General features: G+C 47.8%; 1 protein-coding gene across 3 annotated transcripts in view; it reads right to left on the bottom strand.

Annotated features, from left to right (window-relative positions):
* Positions 1–2,065: 2,065 nt before the first annotated feature.
* Positions 2,066–13,103, bottom strand: part of Syx1a (syntaxin 1A) — a 37,800-nt gene continuing 26,762 nt past the window's right edge. For 2 of the 3 annotated variants that reach the window (XM_076435671.1, XM_076435672.1), the window contains 2 exons: positions 9,446–12,009; positions 2,066–8,768 (listed from right to left, as the gene is read on the bottom strand). Coding sequence is in view for 2 of the 3 variants with exons in the window: in XM_076435672.1 (XP_076291787.1) it covers positions 11,926–12,009 (84 nt within the window). In the remaining variant the exon portion in view is untranslated. The remainder of the gene's footprint in view (positions 8,769–9,445; positions 12,010–13,103) is intronic. The other variant, XM_076435673.1, reaches the window with a different exon arrangement.

Raw genomic sequence — 13,103 nt, 5'->3', positions numbered from 1 at the left:
GGACACTTGGTTGTGTTTCATTCGATCCGCCCCCCCCCCCCCCGGGACCCGCGTAGAACGCTGTACCTCGTAGAACGTTGGCGAGAAGGAGACGAATGAATGGGAACCGCAGTCGTTTTTACTCCCATTACATATTCTCGTATATTGTTCCTTTGTCGAGAGAAGATCGTTAAATACATTGAACATCGTGACGGTTTGTTAAATTCTCTTTGCGGACTTCATTGTCATCTACAGACAAGTATTAAGTAACTTCATTGTAGTGCTGGCTAATATCGTTATTACTGCGGATACTTCGACGATATATAAAATTAGGGTAAGACGATTAACGCTACCATGTTTCATTAATGTAAAATAGTCTACTCGTCTACTCGATGGTAAGTCGTTAACGTAAAAGAATATATATATGCATATATATTATGATATATTATATATATATATAATTGTACAGTAAACGCTTGGCTTCCTCTTCCGTTTCGATGGATCCGCGGATGGATCGGATTCGATCGAATCGATCAGGGTGTTTCTCGTTTTCCGGAACCTGTTCGACGATTTCACGCGACGCAATGATCCCGATATACTATGTCGATCGCGACCCCGCTCGACCCGATCCCCATCGATTCCCCATGTTCTTCCGACCTGTCCTCTATTTCCCTCATCCCTTTCATCGTCACCCTTCTCCGTCGAGCCGAAACTACCACGGTGTTTGCTCGCCGACAACCTATCGATGCGCGTTTCGCGACCATACTCACGGAGAAACGAACGTTTTTGTGCATAGTTCCACGGCGACTAGACGCGTTCGATCGATCACGCGTTCTACTTCCTATCGTCGCGACGACCGTCGTCGCCGTCGTCGTCGTCGTCGTCTTCTTCCTCGACTCGTTTGCTCTTCGTCTTCTTCCTCTTCTTTCACTATCTATTCTCGTTCTCCTCTCGTCTCGACATTACCATGTTGGATCTCTTAAGATTATTGCCAACTTTGTACACGGTATAGACAAGAATGATCACTGCGATGGCGATGGTACTAATCAGGGCATGCTCATCTTGAAGCTGCGATCAACGAATAAAGCGACGATAACAGTGCACACACACTATGTCCACGCTGAAGCAACTTTTTGTCACCTCTTATTGCCTGCTTCTTGTTCTACCGAATGAAATATATTGCTTCGGTCTGGACATAGCTTTACTTTATGATGGAAGTGTTTCGTATTGAAGCAGTCAGTAGAGCCTGCTAGATGATCAACGATGCAAGAGTCAAGTGTAACTGTATCGTAACTGTCGAGCAACGAATCATAATAGACTTGCTTCAGATACGTAAGTCGGGGGATGAAATAATCAATGACATTCTCCATGATCGTTTTCTTCAGCATGAGACGCGTACAGCAGGGAGTTCCAACACGAAGCTCGCGAGGCTCTACACTAACTCTACGGCTGTACATAGTAGTGGGGAGAGGTTTGACTAATGGGGCGGGGACCTTGCGGTTCTCGCAGGGGAACAAGTTGGAACTCCCTGGCGTACAGTGTCTTACTATGTAGATTTTTTCCCGGCGTACCTTTTCGCAGAACTCGAAGATAAGACTAATCTGTAAACTGTTGTCATAGCTCCGATATAAACATGCCAACGAAAGACACCTCTGAGCAGCGTTTATCGCCGCTCTCGTAGCTTCTATCGCAACTCCATCGTGAACGTAACCCTTCAGAAGTAATTCGTGTGTCGTAAACAAAGAGACACGAGCGAAACAGCGATTTATCATCGTGGTTCACTCGAATTCGTTTTCTCCCTCCCAGGCACTCGGAACAGCACTCATCGCACATGTACACGCACACGTACACACAGACGCACACGCCCACACTGATTTCTTACCGATATCTCTTCCAAGTTCCTTGCCGTTTGCCATTTTTCCCTCCCATTTAACGTGTACTCGTTCGCTCGCTCTTTCTTCCCCTTTCTCTCCCACACGTTCATCCCCTAATTTGTTGTTTCTCGATAAACGTTAAATTTTTATTAGTTAATCTCACTTTGTCGAGCTTCCCTTAAACGTTACGATTTGTTGTTTGTTAACACTGATTCCATTCGATCGCTCTTTATTTTTGTTCGTTTGTTTTCTTTTGTCTCAAAACATTCGCAAACTTACGACTTACGGTTTGAAAGTGGAATTGACACTCATAAGGTTATTTAAATAGTCTCTCGAAGTAATAATTGCACCGATGCGACACGACCAGTAGTTAGTCTACGCTCTCGACGGTTTGTCGCGATCAAGATTTCTAAAGCGTTCCCTCTGCTCCGTCGTCACGGCATCACCCTTGCCCTCACTGGCAACCCTTTGTTCGACCCTCTCGATCCCGATTCGATCGCGGGCCTCGTTCCACGCGTCGCCGATGATTCTTCGGCTCGGTCGCGTCTCCCTTCCGCGAATCTGTTACCAAATTACCTCTCTCTCTCTCTCTCCTCCCTCTCTCTCTCTCTCTGTCTCTCTCTCTCTCCCTTTCTCGATCTACGTGTTTCGATCCTGAAGGCCGCTTCGTAGAAAACAGAGTCCCTGTAAACCGTGTTTTCCGAACGATTCGAATCTACTGTGCGTTGTTAGAGCGAAGAACGCTGAGAGATTTGGCGCGAGAACGGACGAGACAGACAAAGAGAAAGAGAGAGAGGGAGTTAGAGAGAGAGAGAGAGGGAGAAATACAATTAAGATCGAGAGAAAGAGCGTTTCGTTCGTTCGTTAGGCCAAACCGAGTGCCGCGAGTGGCTGTCGATCAATACTGCCCGGCGAAACATTCGATGATGAGAAGGCGCGGTTCGATTTCTTCAATTCCTGTCGCGACGATTCGCCAAGGGATGAGGTACGATTCACGCCGGAGATACATACGCGTTGGAATCTGCCGAATGGAACGGCGAAAAGCTCGCGTCGAGAGATTTCCAAAGAGAGGATTCGCTTGCCGAGCGCTACGACGACTGAATACTGGAATCGGCAACGCGCGTGCGGGGTTCAAGATGGGCGTGATTTTTGGAAAGGGCGATCGATTCAGAGAGAGAAAGTGCGAAAGGTTTCGATCGCTCGTGGAAGTGACAAGGAGAGAGAGAGAGGGGGGGGGGGAAAGAGAGAACAGGAAGAAATCTCTCGATCGCGGCGCGATCGGCGGGACGAGAGCGTCGATTTTGTTGACGGAACACTGAACACGATGCACGCGCGGCCGCGACCGTCTCCCGATCGCGAGACAATCGTGGATCGGGACGATCGAGCGCACGCGTAGTTGCTTACCGACGATCTTTTCGGTTCGTCGCAGAGGGATTACACGTAAACGTTCTTCGTTATTCGTTAACGAATGATCAAGTAAATAGATCGTGGCAACGTAACTATCTATAAACTAACAATTATTATGCCTCTGTACAATGCAAAGTGATTTCTTTAAGTATCGGTAGTTTATCGTTTCTTTTTCTTTTTCTCTCTCTTTTTGTTATCATTATTATCGTCCTCTTCGTCTTTGTGATCGTCATCGTAGAACGCGTCGTACTTTCCTTTCCGCTTGTTCGTCTCTGTATATCGTGATTCGTTTACGATTCATTCATCGTTAATTGTGGTTGTCGGCAGCACGCGGCGATCGCCTCGCCTCCGCGTTATTCTAATCCTGCTCGATCCGCCACTTCATCCGAACCCGAGAGCTTCTTCTTTTCTTTCTTTTGTTATTGGTTTAGGCGAGGCGAGGCGAGGCGAGGCGAACTCGTGCCGGCGACATTGACCGCCTGCGGAATGCGGAAATTCTTTTCCCCCATTTTTTTTTTTAATCGTTATATCATTTTGAAACATTAACCCATAATCTTTTTAAATATATGGTACCTCAACGTTCATATAATATAATCAACAAAACATTAACACGAACGTCGCTCGTTCCTTGCTCGAAAAGCGATTAGTTAATTGATAGTTCACGAGCAACAGGCGTCGCGAATAATAAATTATTATCGTTAATATATTACTCTTTTCGACTGTGCCGACTAACTATTCATATATACATGTAACGCGTGGGGTGTGTTTGCATGTACGTGTGCACGCGTGTGTTTCTCTGTATCTTCTCGTGTGTACGTGTATGTTTCCAGTGTGAGGGTGTGTGTGTATGTGCGTGCGCGCTCGCTCGCTCTCGTGTGCCGAGAAAAATGGAAGACCACCGTTTAATTTTTACGATTTCGAAGAGCAATGACAAACGTGTACGATCCTCAATTGCCTGGAGTTTCTCTCGAAATCTGAATTTACATTGTATTTCTTGAACTTTCGCCGAGAATGACTCGCGTCTCGCTCGAACAGAATGGAGGATGTCTTTTCTCGAACGCATCTTTGCTCTCTAGATACTTTCACATGATTCGACCGAGAAACAATGAATGCATGCAATGAATTATGCGCAGTCGTATTTATGTATTTAAACTTAAATATAAAAGTGAAAATGGAAAGCGAGACGAAATTGCTCCGCGTTCAACGTGCTAACGTGGTATGTATATTAGTTGCGGGTATTCTCGAAAGAAAAGCGAGAACAATGTAATCAGTACGAAACGTAACTTCCTGCGATGCTAATATTAACTTTCGGATAACAAATACCAGTTTGACTCGCATGCAGTTTAGAAGTCGTCGCTTTCTACCGTTCCTCGGATCAAAAAACGGTCTCTCATTGTTATCGGCCACTGCATGTGTGTGTGTGTCGTGTGTGTGTTTTGTGGTGCGTGTCTCGAGTGTGTTTTTGGGCGCGCGAACGCATCTCCCCGCTCGTGTTACTCTGTGTACTTATATACGCATGTATACATTGTTTCGCGTACGTACGGTACATCGGTACGACCCAGATATTACCCTCGGCGCTTCTATTACCGTTAATTATTTTCCCCATAACACCTATATTATATTATTGCTGCAGCTTTATAGACACCGCCCTCTTTCCTCTTTCTCGCGCGTAGCTTCCATTTCCTGCGTCGCATTCGTCTGACCGAATTCTCCGGCATCTGTGTATCACCACGGCGCGGCGAGACAGAGAGAGAGAGACCGATCATTCCAAAAAAACGATCCTCGCGAGATCGTGACTGTAATCCCGGCTCTGAACAAAACTCGTCTACGATCGACGCAACGCGTCGATCCCAAAGAAAAGCTTATCGAAACGACAAATGAAACAAACGGTTACGGTGGATCTGCGAAGCGCGTCAGGATGCGTCCCAATCGGATACAAGAAACGGAAAACAGTGTCTATATTTTACACTGCACCTCGTTCCCTTAACATGTCCCTTAAACGTTATTATCTTAATACTAAAGTGACAAAATGAACCGCTTCGAACGAAGATGTAGTTACCGCGATTCTCTCTCAACTCCTTGCGCTATGATATTGTACGTAATTCGTATTCTTCAAAGCAAAATAACATTCGATTTTGTTATAGTCGATATTTAGCCGTTAGAGAGATCTTTTTCGAAATGTAGTTTCAAACGACGAAGGTGCTACAGTCACTGTGAGAGATTAAATGAATCATAGGGCAAGGGGTTAAACTGCTAACAGACTGCGGATGTGATGCGTTTACAAGAAAACTGGTACGAGTGAACTTCAACAGTGACAGTAGAAAGATTAACAAAATTGAATAACCTCGATATACATATATATATATATATATATATATTACTCTCTCAATGTATATTATCAATGCAGAAAATATTTGCACAAAGATCCGCAGTCTAGCTGGAACGCGCTAACCGCTCCGTTCGTTCGGATACATTTCGCCATGAGATTCTGTCTCCTATAAAACGATTGCCAGAAAAACCAACGTCCGACTTCGACAAAGGCATCCTAAAGACGGGCTATCAGAATTCGACAGCAATTAGGACGCAGCATGACTCGTAATCGTTTCGCTTCGCGTGTGTCGGTGGCAGCAACGTAAACGGAGAAAAATTGTTGGCGAACGAAACACTGGATATATCTATCGCGTTCCAGAGGTTCGGTCGGAGCCGCGCGAACCTTAAAACGATCGAAGTGCGCAACGAAAACGAGCTGCCCGCGTTTTTCCGACTAGCATGATCGGGCGTGTTCCGGTTTGCGAAGCGGTTCGAGATTCGCGCCTTCGACGGTTCCGAGCACCGACATCGTGATTCAAGCGGAACAAACGGATATCCACCATCCACCGCACGGACGTACGCTTCGAGTCGTATGATATGTAGCGAAACACACGCATCTATCGACTGTTATCCGCACCTCCTCTACGATAACCGAGAAACGCGAGAAGCTACAGGCTGTCTCCCGAAAGAAGGGATCCGAGGCTCACCAACGGCCGTCGATCCGCCTCGGGCCTCTTCTCTCGCAAAATGGACCGGACAGTTCAATCTTTCACTGGGAACGACCAGCGAATTCGTCGGTTTTGTTCGCTGCGAGCCGTTTCTCGTTCTCTTCTTAACGCGCTACTCGCCGGATGCTGAACATATCGGAGAATATCTTATCAATGGACAGCGGATCTTTACGCAATGTAAAAATTGTCGAAGCGAAACAGATATTTATTTTCTGTCTTAACGCGGTGACGGAGTTTTGTGCTTTTCACGCAAGTCTCGTCTGTTGCAATATTAATAAATATTACTAGTTATTTGATAATGAAGTCTGCAGTTCACGCTATAACTTCCTTCATTTCAGAACGAATAATTGTAATTTCATTTTTGTTATAAATGCACGAAGTCCGCTGCCTACTTTTGAAGAAATTGAAAATGTCCGTTCGACCCTCGCCCGTCTCTCGTTCGTCTCGTGTACAGTTTAATTTGTCCGTTCATGGCAAATTGATACAAAGGTAAAATCGATACGAACATATCGGAGAACGATAATATCGTGAACGTAAATAATTGACTCTGCAAATTCCCGCTTCGAGAATGAAAACCGAAGGTACACCGAGACGAGTTTAAAGTGTGATTATTCTCGCAGGTCACGACTACTAGAACCATGAGAACATACTACCTATTCGGTATCCGTGAAAATTGTGTTAAATCGACGGAAGGGACGAATGAGGATTGAAAACGATCCCAAAAGGCTGGTCCTAATTGTAGAATTACGTTTCTGAATAATTTTCCCAAAATTCTCCAATATCTCTGAAGTTTTTTACGATCCATACTCCATTCGTCTGAACGCACAAGTTCGCGTTCGTGACGTACGAAGCATAGGAGGCCCTAGGCTAGCAAACCGCTGCGTCCAGATCCGCTTAGGTGATCCCACCTTCGAGCAGCCACCAGCGAGTAACGCGACATTTCAACGAACGGCTCTCTTGCTTTGTGTCGTCCACATTGGTACAAACAACGTTGTGTCCGTAATCAAGTTCAGTTACCTCGAATTCGCTCGCCTTCGTTCGTGTACAGAATCGAGAAGCCGCCCAGTTACGAGGTCGAAGCTCGCTTAAACGTTACGGTCGACGGTCGGTTCCGTCGCGGAATAGAAATGAAAGGCGAGAAGAAAACAGGCGTAGAAAGAAAGTGAGAATAGGTGGAGAGGAGTACAGAGAAATAGAGAGAAAGAGAGACAGAGAAACAGACAGTGAGAGAGAAAAGAGACAGTTTGTTGTCGCGGTACGGGGAAGTCGAACCATAGGTTCGCGATTATCGAATCGCCAGGTAATAATCGTCGACTCGGACACGAGCAGTTGATCCGATCGCCGTTTGGTACGCGTTGATAGGCCGAGGAACGGCTCAGGCACGCCGTTTCCGCACAACCGCGACCGCGACCGCGACCGCGGGACAACGACGGTCGAGCGTGGAAATCGGCTCGACGGTGGTTCTCCTCCGTCGCAGAGACGCGCCGCGTCGCGTCCGCGTCATCGGTCCCAACCGAATCCGTCGACGACGCGACAGAGAGGAGGATTTGTGGTTTAAGAAGGCAGGAGATCGCGGGATCGGACAAGATCGAGAACCGATTCGCGGATCGCGTCGCGGATTCGCTGGAGATCGAGCGGTTGTTAATCGTTATTCGACGACGGTTCTTTTTCGATCGCGCCGGGTCCGCGTCAGTCTCAACCGAATCCGTCGACGACGCGACAGAGAGTAGGATTGATGATTTAAGAAGGCAGGAGATCGCGGAATCGGACGAGATCGAGGACCGAGTCGCGGACGTGGATCGCGCCGCGTTCGTGTTCGCGTTCGCGTCGGTCCCAGCCGAATCCGTTGATAACGCGACGGTAGAGAGGAGAATCGGCGGTTCGAGAAGGCGGGAGAGTGCGTCGTCTATCGGATCGCCGACGATCGCGGAATCAGACGAGATTGAGAACCATGTCGCGGGCGTCGATCTCGTCGCGGATTCGCTGGAGATCTGCGCGGCCGCGACGGACGACGATCGTGCATACGACAGCGGCGGCGGCGACGGTGACGGTGGCGATGACGATGGAGGTCGAGATGAGCACGATGGCGGTGACGATGATGGCGGTGACGTTGTTGATCTCGTTGTTCCACTGTCGTTCGACGGCCGATAGTTTCCGTAGACGCACGACAGCAGGATCGATTGGACGACGACGGCGACAACCGAGGGCGGAACGAGAAGCGATCCTCGTCGACGAAGTCGTTGCCAAGCCGGACTCGGAGGACCTGGAGGCTGACGGCGGCTGCCGCATCGTCGACGGGACAGTCGACGCTTCCGACGTCGACCGCGCGGACCGCCGCGGCGATCGTTCGACCACTTCGAAACGGTCTGGTGTCCTGCGCGTCCTGTTCGGCCCGCTTTACCTGGGTTAAGATGCTGCCGGTGGTTCACACTCGCACTCGTACACACGACGGCGACGTCTTTGGACTGCTCTGCAACACCAACCACCCGAGGTTACCGAATTTTCCAGCTCCTCCTCCCACCGCACCGGTGAAACGCGCGCGATCGTCACCTGCCCGCTCCGTATCACAAGTCTGCCCCTGCGTCTACAAGCCGCACTGTTTACCGAGTTCGGTCATTTTTGTGTACCGATATCTGTGCCGGCGATTACGAAAGTGAAGTAATTCGTGTCTTCTTTCTTCGCGATATTTACCTTGGTATCACATAATATGTGGATTGGAATTTGTTCGGAACTTTGACTTCCACAACTTTTATAATCGTCGGCACATGTGCGAAAGAGATGTGCACGATATTTGAAGATAAATTCGAATACTGTCTACATGTGCCTACAGAATTTCGCTTCTGTTCCTATTCGTTAAAACTGCGAACTTCGCAACCACGTGAAGAAGAGTCGAACCTCTGCCATTACTAAAACTATAACAGTGCTCTTACAAAAATGTTCAATCAGATCAATCTGGTCGTGCGCACACTACGGACAGTCTCGATAAGAATCCAAACAAACACGTGTTCAAAATGTAACGAGAAATCGAGTCGGTGGAACGGTACAGCTAGCTGGGCGCACTCAGCGTTATTGAAAGAAAGAGTCCTCGTCTTCCGAACAGCATCGAGATTGACAAAGCCTACGCGTGCAGTGCGGACAAAGATTTACCTGATTGCGGCGTTCACAGTCCAAAGTATCCAGCGACGGTGGTGGCCAGAACGATGACAAGTATGGCGACGCATATCATGATCATGATCTTCTTCTACGCTCGGCATCATCGGAACGGCATAAAACACAACAATCGGTTAAAAGAGGGTCTCGCCGACGCGATTCGTCGGTGCTATTCGACGAATACTAGCGAATCCGACGCCGGATGGACACGGTGTCTTCTGGTTCCAGCGAATGGTTCAGCCTGCGTTCCTCCATTGCTAGCTGCGTCGATTGTGCCTCTCGAATCGCGGCTCTCGTGTCTGCTCTCGAACCTGCTCGGACCCGCGTGCCTCCGTCGAACATTGTCCCATTCGACAATCTTTTGACAATCTCTGAGAATCGCGACAGACCGTGACACGTCACACAGACGGAAAAATAAGAAAACGGGAACGTTGTCTTCTAGTATCGCGCTCTCGCACGCTTTCGCACGCACGCGTCCCCACGATTACAATTGCAACATTGCCGTATGTACTCGTAATCGTAATTATTATTATCTGTTCTATACAAATGCGGTTATGTACAATAATAGGCGTCGCGAGCGGGATCGCAGCCGCTCGCGACCATCGGGGCGATGCTCGAGTACCGATCGAAAATCGTTCTCGGTGCACACACCTGTTTCGCGTGGCTCGTTTCGGTTGTCGCGCGCTCCAAGATACACTCGCCGAATTCTTCCGCAAGCTCTTCTCCTCGTTTCCCGCTGTGTTGCTCTTCCAAGCCTAGCTTCCGGCATAAACCACTTTCGAACCGTGCGGCGACAGTCGGGAGATCGTGAATCACGCGTTTCATTAGTCGCAGCGTTTACAACTAGACTGCGGATTTTTATACGGAACAAAAACTCTTCGTATCAAGCGTAGTAAACAAAATAGAAGTGTCTCTAACATCCTTTAACGATTTTAATGAACTGAAGCGGAGTACACATTTATTTTCCTAGCTAATAACTCTAACATATCGAAAATAGTATATCTTCACTTCTTTCAATTTTTTTACTGGTTTAAATAGCATCTATTCGTTTCTGACGTAAAAGCATAAAGTCCACAGTCTAGTGATATTAAACTATTCACAGGTACCCGTTCACAGTATCGCAAGAAAACGAAACACGTGTATAATTAACGTCATAAGAATATTAATCGCGAGGCGTGATTCGAAAGTGGTCCACGCGGAATGGAGGCTGTATCCTTGTTGCCGGAAGAGAGATGTTGCAGAGGTCAGTGTTGGGTCATCGAGCGTTTTTGCGCTTCGCGTGCCTGCGGTTCTATCGAATGCGATTCTCGATCTTATGCGACTTTCAACATAAAATGAGAAACAGGAGACACTGAACAGTTAGTTTTCTTATTCAGACTGAAATATAGCTATAGAAGCAAAGAATAACATGTTAAGTTAAAGATAACGTAATGTACTCATTCGGTTAGGGCTACCTCGAGCAGAAATCGAGCCCATCGCCGGGCAGAATCCAGGACCGAGCGGCCAGCATTCCGTCTGTTTTTAAGAGGGCAGCACGGTCGCACTAATGACCGTGCGACTGTGCTGCCCTCTTAAAAACAGGTATAATCCAGGACTGAGCGGCCAGCATTGTGCCCGAGCAGCTTCCGCCGGGCAGATGCTTAGTCTTTCTGCCAGCAGAAAGCGCTATTTGGGTAGATAGATGTAACTGGAAGTTATCCAAAGCCGAATGGCAAGATTTACAATAAATAATAATAATAATACTCTTCTAATTCCGTCGTGCGTCTGGCCGAATACATTCTAGCAAGACCGCTCCAGACGAACAACGATCAGAGTGCGCGCGTCTCGTTATGATCGATAACCGCATTCAGCGAAACCGCAAGCAGTATAGGAATGATATTGCGAGGACGAAGAACACCGTAGCGAGATCGTGGTCGCCGACTTTCTGCGAACGGAACGCAACTCCGCGGGTATCCACGTTGCTCAGAGGTAGCTTGGTCCTCGTGCAGAGGCCAGCCTCGGGCTCAAGGAAACGCCAGGACGAACGGCAGGGAAACTGCAGAGAACCGACCGACGTTGGTCTGTCTGTTTTAACGATGAACGGGTAGGAACACGACGGCGAGATCGACTTGATGAACCGTTTCGCTCGACGAGAAGCGACTTGAACATGGTTGTGAACGGTCAACGAGACACGTTCCAAGGAGGAGAACGAGGAGCAGGAGGAGCCGGGTTTGGAGGAACGGTTGGTTTTGCTTTGGCAGAGAGATGCTTCCTCCGAACAGTCATCTCCTATCCCAGTCCTACGCTACCGTATATCCTATCCTAGTCTATCCTACGTTATCCTATCCGTTCGTGTTCCCACGACGTCGGAATCGTTCCGCTTCCATGTAATCCCACGACGACCGAACATAGGTGTACACACACACGCGCGCGCGCGCGATTATCCCCCCCGGATCCTTCCCCCGATACACCCCTGATATCTAGCGGTATCAGGCTCTTTAGCTTCCAGGAACGCTCGCTATTATTATGGAGATTAATATCACGGCCAATATTAACACGCAGATTATGATGAAGATCATTTTCTGTGGACAGAAAGAACAAGAGACGGTTGCGCATCAGAGACAGCTCTCGAACAACGACGCGCGGGAAACAGCTCACAAAGGCAAAACGACCAGGGCGACGAACGACGACACACGAAATCAGGTCGAGTCGAGTCGAGTCGAGAGTATGTAGGGCGGGCGGGGGTGGGCCAACAATGTTTGCGCTTACATTTCAACAACAACAATATAAAACACACCAGAGTTCTATACAGAAACATCGAGAGCCAGTCGTGGTATAGTGTTGTACGATGTGGTCTCGCGACGATCCGCGTGACGATCACAAGCGAGAGATATCGATATGCTTGCACAGTCAAGAAGAACAACGAGTGAACAAACAACGGACAGTGAGCGAACGAGTGGTTGTACAAACAGACGGATAGAAAGGCAGACAGGCAGAGTGAGAGAGAGAGAGAGAGAGAGAGAGAGAGAGAGAGAGAGAGAGAAAGGGAGCGGACACATAGATAGATAGATATAGATATAGATAGATAGATAGATAGATAGAGAAAAGCACAACGAGTGTCTGCACTTGACACGCGGAACCGATGCGTTTCGGTGCAACGTTTTCGAGTACGGTGGAGCACATCGGGAAACGATACACGCTCGCCGAAATCTGTTTCGCGCGACTGTCGGCACCCGTTATCGCGATTTTCAACAGATTAACTCCCTGCGGGCGACCTGCAAATTATTCTCCATTAAAATCAAACCCTTCTACTGTACATTAACCCTTCGGTATGATATTACACGGATGTTAATTGTTCGTAACTAGGGATTGCAATCCCTCAAAGCGGGATCCCGTTATTTCTTGGTCCCGCATTTCTTAAATAGGTGATGCGGGATCCCGCAAATTTTGCAGGACTATGCGTATAATCAAAATTTTTCAATTTTTGAGGAGTCACCAACAAAAAATGACATTTATTTGCAGAGATATGTGCAAGAAGAACTGGGAGAAAATCTAGAATTAATTTTAGATTGCAAGACTCGTACCGACTTAAGTGGAATGTTAGTATATTGGCAAAATCCGAGTAAAATTTTAAGAGATACTACATTCGAAATGCCAAAGAAAAACGTAATTCGCA

The sequence above is a fragment of the Lasioglossum baleicum genome, chromosome 12 (assembly GCF_051020765.1).
Source record: "Lasioglossum baleicum chromosome 12, iyLasBale1, whole genome shotgun sequence".
Taxonomy (NCBI): domain Eukaryota; kingdom Metazoa; phylum Arthropoda; class Insecta; order Hymenoptera; family Halictidae; genus Lasioglossum; species Lasioglossum baleicum.
The sequence above is the reverse complement of the archived record's forward strand: the minus strand, read 5'-3'. Positions and strand labels throughout refer to the sequence as shown.